Raw genomic sequence first — 11,460 nt, 5'->3', positions numbered from 1 at the left:
GGATTATTAGTAATGTCACATATAAAATAATATTCATTACTAGTAATGTACCATGTCAGACTGACTTCCACGAAGGTTCCACCCAGAAACCATCGTGATAAATTCCTGGTGAATTTGTTTACGATGTACTAACTGACCTGACCTCATCCTCATGCTCGTCTTATCATACCATTGGTGCCCAGCCATCGTAAACCGTTAGCGCAAGCGGAAGGACCGTTTCATCATGATACATTAAAAACAAACTATTGACAATTTCAAAAAAGTTAGCAAATTATACACTAATAAAAGCCTAATAACACTGATTAAAAACAGCTTCAAATGTCTTATGAAAGTGTTTTATAAGACATTTGAAGCTGTTTTCCGGCAGATGAAGGTCAAATTCTTAGGTAAACTAAGTGCCGTTTGACGAAAGTTAGTAATGCGGTTTATGAGAATTGAGTAGGATTTTTGAATAAATTGCCAGAATTTGACCTTCATCTGCCGGAAAACAGCTTCAAATGTCTTATAAAACACTTTCTTTATATTAAAGCTTAGTATAAAATTGAAGAGTTTATAAATAATAATAATGTTTTCGTAGAAAAAATGTAACTTAAAATTCATAGTGTTGACAATATTATCTGATTGCATAAGATACTCACGTTTCTGTGTTGATTGTCGCATGTTTAATCCTTGTTAATGGGTATTTACTTGGAATAATATTTATTTATACAAATAACACAAAAGTTCGTTGCTCATTCTTCTTGTGATGTTTATCTGCGTTCCGAATGAGTGGTAGAATAAAAAATATAACTATTCAAAAGTGCTTGTACCTACTAAGTTTATTTGAATGAAGAATATTTCTATTTCTATTATTAATGCGAAAATATGTCTGTCAGTGTGATGGAACGGATTTTAATGTAAGACAAATGTGTATTATTTCTCGAAAAATAGTAGACGTAGTCTACCTACCACATATATAATGAAATAAACTAACAGTAACACTTACCTGCTGGTGGGCTGTCAGCCTCTTTGCGGTTGCAATTATTAAAAATAGCTCATTTTATATACAACAATAAATAACAAGATGCAATATTGGTAAAAGATTTTTATCATCATAGACAAAATCGGCGTTTGATTTAGAAAAAAACTATTATATATGAAAGAGGGCTACCCATATTTTAAGTCACAAAATTTTCACAATTTTTAATCCACCTTCGTTATTGTCACATTTGTGAAAGATTCTCCAACCACTGTTCCAATGGCGACTAGTTTTGAATTTAGTTTTATTTTCATATAAAATATTTGTAAATAAAATGTAAATTTTGAAATGTGACATCACATATTTTATTACTTCTCCCGTACCTTGTCACGCTATCTCACACTTTGTCACTCTTCCCTCCCTTGAAGTGTGAAGTAATTTATGAAAGACCCTTAAGAAGTATAATCAAACGTATAAATAGTGTATTATTTATTATTAAAATATAAATGCTATAACAGTCACGTTGATTCGTTAGGTTTCGTAAGACTTACGTCACTCTTAGAGATAATGTCATAAACGATGGTATCATTGCAGTACAGCCGCCGGCGGAACACGCATTTTTCTGTATAAATCATTAGACTTACAGCTGGAAATAAACAAACTACTAAAATAGCTAATTAACGATCAAATCTCCTCTGTAATCAACCAGTGGCGTAGTTAGGTAACCAAGGGCCCTAGGGCAAATCAAAAAATGGGACCCCACTGCTCAGCAGTGGGGCCCTATATTACAGTTTTACTAAAGCGCACATATCGCTACCCGTTAAAAAGACAACATTGCCAAACCATAGAAAAAAATTTGGGGAATTTCGAAGGTATAACTTTCGAATTTCTCTCAACTGAGTTGCCATGATTAAAGTTGGATTACAACCTGTCATATTTATTTTGAAATAGGCAGAGAAATTTCAGTGCGAAAAGTTCAGTGGGATCGAGATTTTCTGCTAAGGGCCCCCTGAGCTTCAGGGCCCCGGGGCACTGCCCCGCCTAGGCCCTAGGTAGCTACGCCACTGGTCTCAACTATTCAGTTTGTGTTGTCAGGAGGACTCGGATATCATAATTTCGTATTTTAAAATTTAACACGTTGAAGATCGCATTGAAAAATCTTATTTCTCACATAGAGACCGGCATTTTTTTTTATTGTTAATTACCTATATTATTTTTTATATATGTTTTTAGTGTACAATAATTTGAGGTACCTAGACATTATTTAACACCTAGATTTATTTAAATTGAAGTGCCCACGGGTACTCACCCGTCACTCCGAAACGAAAGTAAATTTACACGTTGGGTTTGGGCATGCGGTCTTCAACGTGTTAAGTGCCATATCTGATACTATCAAACCGGTACAAAGGAACTTCGCGGCAGAAGTTGCGACTATGGTACCTACAGCGATGATTCTGTACAAAGTGTATAAGTACACTTACAGCGTCCTGGCTTAGGGTTTGCCCAACAGCCAACAGGTTCTTAATTCAAAACTGTCTTATATCAGAAAGCTGAGTGGAGCCATTTCAGTGCATTATTGGATGTAAAAAATGTTTATTTTATGTTTATTTTTTAATTATGGTAAATTAAGTTTAATTATATGTACATTTAATTTGCTCTTTTTTTTCGTTTGTTGTTTATATTGTATTTTTACATTGCACTGAATAAAATATTTTTCTTTCTTTCTTTCTTTCTTTTTCAGAAAGAAAAAACAGGTGTACAAGTTCATATTTCTGTTTTACTCTATGGTGGAGCAAAGAGGGTTAACAATAATTCGAGAGACAGCGGTAGGCTCGCTCTCTGCCACGTTATATTAAAATATACCGAGCGAAATGTGAACATGTCAAATGTTGCGTTCACCATAAGGTCGACAATTGACAATAGCTACCCCATCTGGCATAATAGCCGTGAGGGTATGTTCTTTTTTTGTATTTCGCACAGTACAATCATTTGTATTCATGAGTATGATTGTATGTATTGGTCTGAATGTTTACTACTTGTGTATAATATGTATGTATTTAAGTATTTCTGTCAGGTGTCAAAAACACATCTCAGCTTAACTTGGGACTAGATGGCTTTGTGTGATTTATACTAGGCTTATTATTTTTACATTACACTACGCAATTTTATTTATTCTTTAAACTTGTACAAAGGCGAGCTTAATGCCGTATGGCATTCTCCACCAGCTAACCTTAAGGTATACAGAAACCGTTGTGGGGCAGTGATGTCAAAAAACAATCACAGGGTTACTAATAAATATTATATAATATATATAAAATTCTTGTGTCACAGTTTTCGTTCTCATCTCCTCCGAAACGATTTGACCGATTCTCATGAAATTTTGTGAGCGTATTGAGTAGGTCTGAGAATTGGCCAACATCTATTTTTCATCCCCCTAAATGTTAGGGGTAGTCCACCCCTAAATTTTTATTTTTTATTTTTTAGACAACATTTTTAGTTTCTATTTTTTTATGATACAACATACAAAAATACATACAATCCTAAATTTTCACCCTTCTATCATCAACCCCTATTTTTTTATAGCGTTATTAATTTATATGGCAAAACAACGTTTGCCGGGACAGCTAGTATTATATAATATATATTAAATGCAAATAAATACATACATATAATAATATATATAGTACCTGATATTATATAATGTCATACATTAATGTTAAATATGGACAAATATAATACTAATACAATGCAATACAGTTATAATACTTTTTAATTTTAATGTAGTTTTCAGCAATATATAGAGTGATTAAAGAGGAATGTTTGATATGTATAATACATGTACACCCGTGATTGAATTGAAGGATATTCTTAGGAGCGATGGTTTTATCTCCTCAGGATAGTAATAGATTCAAGAGGAAGTCTTATATATATAATACATATCCACTCATGGGAAGCCGGGGTGTGTAGCTAGTTATTATATAAATAGCTTTTTACCTGGTCGTTCGACTGTGGACACCTGCATGCGTTCGATCTTGTGCTCTTCTTGCCAATGAAAAAACATCTTCTTTATAATTGCTATTACTAATGCAATAAGAAATATGCTCAGTCCAAATAATATTGTATATAGAGCCATTACATTGCGTTTGTTGAAGCATTTTGTGTATTTTTAAAACGATTTTGTATTGTAACTATTTTTGACATTGTATTGTCATATATATAAACTCATCAATTTGCCCAAAGGCTAAGTATGGCCATTCAAAGAGGCAACGCTGCCAGTATCTTGTGTACGCAGCCTCGATGTGCCGCGTTGGATTATAATTATTATTTATATTATGTATAATATTAATAAAAAGTTTGAATTAAAAAATAAGTTAAAAACTTTGATAGAAAGAAATATATTTTATTCAGTGCTTTTCAACCATGTTACAATATAAAAAACAAACAAATGAAAAAAATGCAAGGGTTGAAAAGGTTTATAAATCGTTTTATTTATGATTAGCTGATCCTCGTAACTTCCTCAACAGCACACTTTTGTGACATTTATCACTACACTTCTCCCAATTTAAATAAATTAATGTGATAATATAAAGTCACATCAAAATTTGTTCTCTAGTTTTTGCATGAAAGAGTAACAAACATCCATCCGTCCATACTAACAAACTTTCGCGTTTATTACATTGGAATGAAGTTTTAGTAAGGAATGGAATGGTGCACCAGCCTGCGCTAACTTTACACTAATATAGCTTATACATCAGAATGACGCTAAGTTTCACGTGGGTGATACTACAGTACAGCTAGTTATTTATACTTTTTGATATAATCGAAATGGCAAACTAATGGCCAACCTGTTAGTAAACCGCGGTCGCCTATACACATGAACAGCACTACGGACATCACGTCATCATGTGACCCCCGTTATACCACACATATGTTGCCATTTCAGAGGATGTCATGCCTCCTAACCTGTAATGTCTGCCTAATCTGACCCTACAGGCAGTGGCGTAGTTAAGTAACCAAGGGCCCTAGGGCAAATAAAAAAAATGGGGACCCACTACTTAGCAGTGGAGCCCTACATTGCAGTTTTATTAAAACCCACATATCGCTATCCGTCATATTGACAACACTGACAACTCACAGAAAGAATTTAGGGTAATTCCGAAGGTATAATTTTCGAATTTCTCTCAACTGAGATCCCATGATTAAAGTCGGATTGCAACCTGTCACATTTATTTTGGAAATGGGAGAAATTTTCAAGAGTTTAGTTCGATCGAGATTTTCTGGTAAGGGTTCGTTTCGTTACTGAGCTCGAGGGCCCCGGGGCACTGCCTAGCTCTTAGGTAGCTACGACAATGCCTACAAGCGAATCACAAATAAAATTTGTTTGTAAAAAAACACAAGTCTATATAAGTTATGATTGTAAAATATAATGTCCCAAGATGTTTCGCTTTCAAACAATAGTCAAGACGCTTGACGGCTAAAATAGGTGATTCTTTTTTTTTATTGAGGGATTTGGGCCATTTTTTAACACAGGGGACAAACGATCATTCGGCTCACCTGATTGTAAGTGATTACCGCCGCCCATGAGCGCCCGCAACACCAGGGGAATTGCAAGTACGTTGTCTGCCTTTTAAAAGGGAATAAGCTCTTTTCTTGAAAGTTTTAATATCGTATCGGTTCGGAAATACCATTGCTGGAAGGTGATTCCACAATGTGGTTGGTTCATTGTCAGATGCTTTTTTAATTATTTTTTTAAATGGGTTGTTTGGGTTATTGTCAGGTGTTTGTAGGACCTGTAGCGACCTACATAGATACTACGACTACTATTGTGCTCGCCGTTTTTCAAAGTTCGCTACCTAGACAAGACAACTCTCAGAGAGAAGAATAGAAGGATATTCTTAGGAGCGATGGTTTTTATCTCCTCAGGATATAGTGTATACTTTCCAAAGGAGATATTTCGTTTATGTATTAATGGGCTACAACCAGCGGATGTGTAGTGGCGTCCTGCCCAGATTTGCCATAGATTTATTCAATTGGCAGTGTCCAGTGAGGGCCCTAGTCATAATACATATGTTGTTTTTACTCAATAGCAATAGTCTATTGGAGTATTTGTTCGAGTAGGTTATTAGGGCTTTCAGACTACAGGTACCCACGCATACAAATTTTTACATTCTACCTCTGGTCATAAGGTACAAAATAAAAAACATTATGTATATATATATATCTCTTAATCTTCCTTAACATAAACAATAATTCATTAAGTAATAAATAAAAACAGTACATCTGTTTTTTAATAACATGCTATTACTCAACTCGACGACCTCGGTGGTCTAGCGGTCTAGCACATCGCTTTACGTCCGATGGTCGCGGGTTCGATTCCTCGCACGGCACTAACATTTGTATTCATGAGTATGATTGTTTGTATCGGTCTGGGTATTTTCTATGTATGTATTTACGAAAAAAAATATGTATGTAATTGTATCAGTTGTCTAGTACCCATAACACAAGCTTCAGCTAGCTTAACTTGGGTCTAGATGGCAATGTGTGAATTGTCCTGAGATTATTGCTATACTGCTGTATACCAACGAATTTTGATACAATTCTACTATTGATACAAGATTTTCCTGAATGTTTATATAAATTTAGTTGTATATTAATTCAAGAAATCCTTGAAGGTGTAAATAATGTTAATTGTACATATCTTTATCATTACATACTATAATAGTTTTTTCCCGAAGTCAAACTCAATGGCATAGCGCTGGAAAGGGTGTATAAATTCAAATACTTGGGACATCTATTGAACTCTGACCAGAGATGACGACGATATTGAACGAGAAAGGAGAGCGCTGGCGGTGAGGGCGAATATGATAGCGCACAGATTTGCGCGGTGCTCTAGAGATGTCAAAATCACTCTGTTTAGATCATTTTGTACATCCTGTTACACTTGCAATCTGTGGGCTGCATACACCCGAAAATCCTACAGCGGGCTTCGCGTTCACTATAACAACGCATTCAGGGTGTTGATGGGGCTGTCGCGATTCTGCAGTGCATCAGGGATGTTCGCGGAGTACCGTGTGGATTGTTTTTATGCTACAATGCGGAAAAGATGCGCATCCCTGGTGCGGAGGGTACGTGCCAGTACCAACAGCATCCTGAGCATGATTGCGGGCAGGCTGGACTGTGCGTATGTTAATCACTACTGTACTATTTCTAATGGAATAGTACAGCGGTGATTTTTATACAGATTTTTTTTTATATATTTATATGTGAATGTATTTTAATTTATATTTTAACTTAATTTAGCATTTACTAACAAAGTGGGCAATTAAGCCTGATAATAAATACATTATTATAATTATTATAAAACAAAGTCGCTGTCGTTGTCGGTCCGTCCCTATGTATACTTAAACCTTTAAAACTACGCAACGGATTTTGAAGCGGTTTTTTTAATAGATACAGTGATTCAAGACGAAGGTTTATATGTACAATATATGTACACCCGTGCGAAGTCGGGGTGGATAACTAGTATAGTATAAAATGAAGCCGCTTGCTTTGTCTCTTCGCTTCTTTTAAACTACGCCACGGCTTTTAGTGCAGTTTTCAACAATAGAGTGATTCAAGAGGACGGTTTATATTTATAATACATGAACATGCGAAGCCAGGTAGATGGTATATGATAAAAAAACTATCACATGCATAAAACAACATACGGTAATAAACAGACAGTAAACATTTTATAATGTAATTAGAGTAGCAAACAATCTAACGGTCTACCACCACCATCAAGTGGTAAAAACCATTTACGAGTAAGAGGTACCTTTTTCATTGTTTCTGTTATATTCTATTTAATTCATTGTATGTGTATATTAATAGATTTATATACTTCGGTCGACATTCGATACGGCAAAAACCAGCGTCGTGGCACCCCGTCACGACATATGCTGAGCGGAGACCTAGTTGGTACTCTAATTATTAATATTAAATGTAAATTAAATTTTAAAAATTTATTTCAGTGTACCAAATAAACCATTTTCTGTCTTTCTTTTCTTTCTTTTCAAAAGTTTTTAAAGTGTTTCTCTGGAGGGGAGAACGGTAAACTGTAGCCGTTATCTACAGTCCGGCCACTCAGTTTGCGTCTCTGGCAGGTCAGGATCTAATGGGTGATGTAACATTGAACTGACGTATATTACAATTTACGGCAAAATTTTAAATATGTTTTATTTGCCTTATTAACGAGTTATTAAAAATTTAATAATTAGTCCAACTTACAATAAACATTGTTTGTAACACTTTATTGTACAGTAAATACATTTAAATTAACTAAAGATACAACGATCTTAAAAAAATAAGTTGTACAATGGAGGAAAACACATTGATTTTTAGCTAAAATTATTAACTATTTAACAAATATAAAAACAATAGTTTTTAAAAGTCAAACCACATCAAACTGCGCTGTTTCAAGGTTATGTCAATTGTTTACTTTTGTAGTGATGCGACCAAATAACCATTAAAAATTTTGCCATAAATTGTACGTCAATTCAAAGTTATATCGCCCATTAGATCTCACCTGTCAGAAACGCAAACTCTGAGCAGCCAGAACTTATACATAAATACTACGGACATCACGTTATCATGTGACGCCAGTGATACAGTGATACCACTCAAGCCATAATGGAGGACTAAGATGTCATGTCTCGTAACCTGTAATTTCACTGCCTAATCTCACCCTTCAACTCAAAACAGCTTCCAAAGCAAGATGCTGGATAGCTGAAATCGAACATACACTTGGTATAAAGGCCTCTTTAATAATATTAATGGACTTTCATTTCTTAATCACACCATCCAACGGAAACACAGCTTACAAAGCTAGCTGTTTGGTGTGTGAAATATAACAAAGACAAACTTTGTAATAAATTTAGAGATGAAACGGATAGCAGTTTGGCCAGATACCGGACACCGGATATTCGGCCAACCATGTGACCGAATAGCCGGATATCCGGCGGAACTCAACTAACTAATATTTTTTTTTCTATAACAGTCATTTACTATTGATTGATTAAAAATTTAAAATTAAAACTAATTTTATTCCTTATGTAATACTAAGACTAACTAAATAAAGCAAATATTTACTTAAAAAAAAATATTTTTTTACCCAGAATTTTGTTTTAATTCGTGCTGATACCTATCCGCCCGAATAGTAGTTATCCGGTATTCGGCCGGATAGTATTAACGCCGCCGAATAGGCCGGATACCGGATAGTTATCGGATATCCGTTTCATCTCTAATTATAATACTATTGCATTATGATTATTGCTCTTCATCTGAATTCCTCGTTGAAGCACCAGGTATTACCAGATGTGATTCCCAATGAGAGAACAGCTTCTCAACTCCACTCACATTGGACTTACAGGTTTTGCATCGGAACTTTCTTTCCGATTTACCAAAACTCTCCTTATTTATCACCGTTACTGGAACAAACATTTGTTTTATATGTGGCCCAATATGCGTTTTCAGTGTAGAATATGTGTCACATATTTTGTTACATTGCACACACATTAACCTCTGCAATTTATGTTCCTTGTACAGATGCACTAGATATTTCTTCATCGATACATAATCGTTGGAACATTTGCTGCAATGATGCAATTTATAATCTGTAATTTGTTCACATTCAGGATTGCCCAGGTGCTCCTCTTCAATATGTTCCTGGTATTTCATCTTCGTGCCTGCAAAGGTGCATTGATTACATCTATATAGTCTTTTAACGCGAGGCTTCTTAAGTAGTTTCACTGCATCACAATTTTCCACATGAATCTTGTACTTTTTATGTATAGCTTGAAAGCCACAATGATTGCATTTATAAATTTTCTTTTCTCGTGACTTTCTAGAAGGACATTCGTCTAAATGTAGTCTAAATTGTTTATATGTTGATTCGAAATCACAACTTCCGCATTTGTATGTTTTAGCTCGATATCTTTCGTCGTCACTATTTGAAGCGTTGAAGTCATTCACGGGTATGTCTATTGGCTCATCTTTAACTCGTAGTTCAACAGTGTACAACGATCCAGTATCTTGATATTCCTGTCCATCATCTTGAGGCTCTATAAATTCATACATTTCATTATCTTCTGTTTCTTGTTTAATTTTAATGTCGCAAATATTATTAACAATGTCATCATTATTACTGGAATTACAGGAACCAATAGCAAATTCATGATTTTCTTCCTTTATTTTTGATGTATCTATGCCTTGTTCTATATTGTTAGTTATGCCAACTTCGGTATCATTATCTGTATTGTTTATATATTCAATTTTCATGTGTTGTTGTTGTAGTAGTTCCTTCTGACTGTTTGAATTGTTTGTTTCTTCTGTAAATTAAAGTATGGAAAAAATTAAAATATATTTTTTAAATTGTACACAGTCAATATTTTTAGTGATACTATAGTAATAAGTTGTTGACCGATATGAGTACAGCCGAAAAAAAATATATTCATCCTATATGAATATTTTTCGAATTTTTAAATAGCTAGTTACGGCCACACCGTTCAGTTTGACTAGCTACTTCAGTCGAGAAGAACAATCAAGAAAATTATATTTCAATCTTAAAAAAAAAACATAGCGTCCAAATAGTGTTATCACTTGTTACGAATCTAAAATTTCGCACAATTATAGTTTAGAGAGTGTTATTTTTGTTAGTGAGCAGTGTTATTTTTATCACGAATTATATTATAGCCTTCCCAAGTTCTATTTAATTGTTCCGAAAATGTGTTATCTAAAAAGCAAGGATGTTATGGATATGAAATTTCGGATACGGATGCGGGTATGAAATTATTTCGGATTATCCGTTAGTTTCGGATAATTTCGGTTACGTATATCAATTTTTTAAGGAATTTCTAAAGTAAAATACTAATTGCTAATAAAATTGTTACATAACGTGTCTCAATTAGGCTCCGCCTATCCGATATTATCCGAAACTTTTATTTCGGATTCGGTTACGGATATTTTTTATATCGGATATCCGATACAATCGGTTACGGTTACGGAGCTCCTTAATAATCCTGCTAAAAAGATATCCGATATATGTTATCTAAAAAATGGATATAAAGTTCAAAACTCACTTATAATATTTTTGTTGTCGTGGTGTTCTCCATCAGTTGTACTTTCGTTATTACTCGGCCGAAACATTTTGATTGGCACTACCACCTGGAATGTAGATAAGAAATATTACTTTAATTACTTATCACATTAAAAACGACATACCCACCGGTGGGTAACTCCGCAATGAAAGTAAATTTACTTTAATCTAGGGGTTAAATAATGTCTACCTCAAAAATAATGTACACTAAAACAGGGATGTTATGGATATGAAATTTCGGATACGGATAGGTTTCAGATACATTAATGATTATTATACCGGATACGGATACGGATGCGGATATAAATTTTTTTCGGATCATCCGGAAAATATTCGTTACGGATATTATTTTTTTAAGGAATTTCAAAAA

General features: G+C 34.3%; 1 protein-coding gene across 1 annotated transcript; it reads right to left on the bottom strand.

The window, feature by feature from the left end:
- Positions 1-8,739: 8,739 nt before the first annotated feature.
- Positions 8,740-11,150, bottom strand: LOC131845322 (RB-associated KRAB zinc finger protein-like). Its single transcript, XM_059194370.1, has 2 exons — positions 11,074-11,150; positions 8,740-10,323 (listed from the first exon to the last, which is right to left on the bottom strand). Exons 1-2 carry the CDS (start codon positions 11,138-11,140, stop codon positions 9,263-9,265), a joined length of 1,128 nt encoding a protein of 375 aa, XP_059050353.1. The 5' UTR covers positions 11,141-11,150; the 3' UTR covers positions 8,740-9,262.
- Positions 11,151-11,460: the final 310 nt, after the last annotated feature.

The sequence above is a fragment of the Achroia grisella genome, unplaced genomic scaffold, assembly GCF_030625045.1.
Source record: "Achroia grisella isolate CSIRO2021 unplaced genomic scaffold, CSIRO_AGI_Agris_v1 utg461, whole genome shotgun sequence".
Lineage (NCBI taxonomy): Eukaryota > Metazoa > Arthropoda > Insecta > Lepidoptera > Pyralidae > Achroia > Achroia grisella.
The sequence above is the reverse complement of the archived record's forward strand: the minus strand, read 5'-3'. Positions and strand labels throughout refer to the sequence as shown.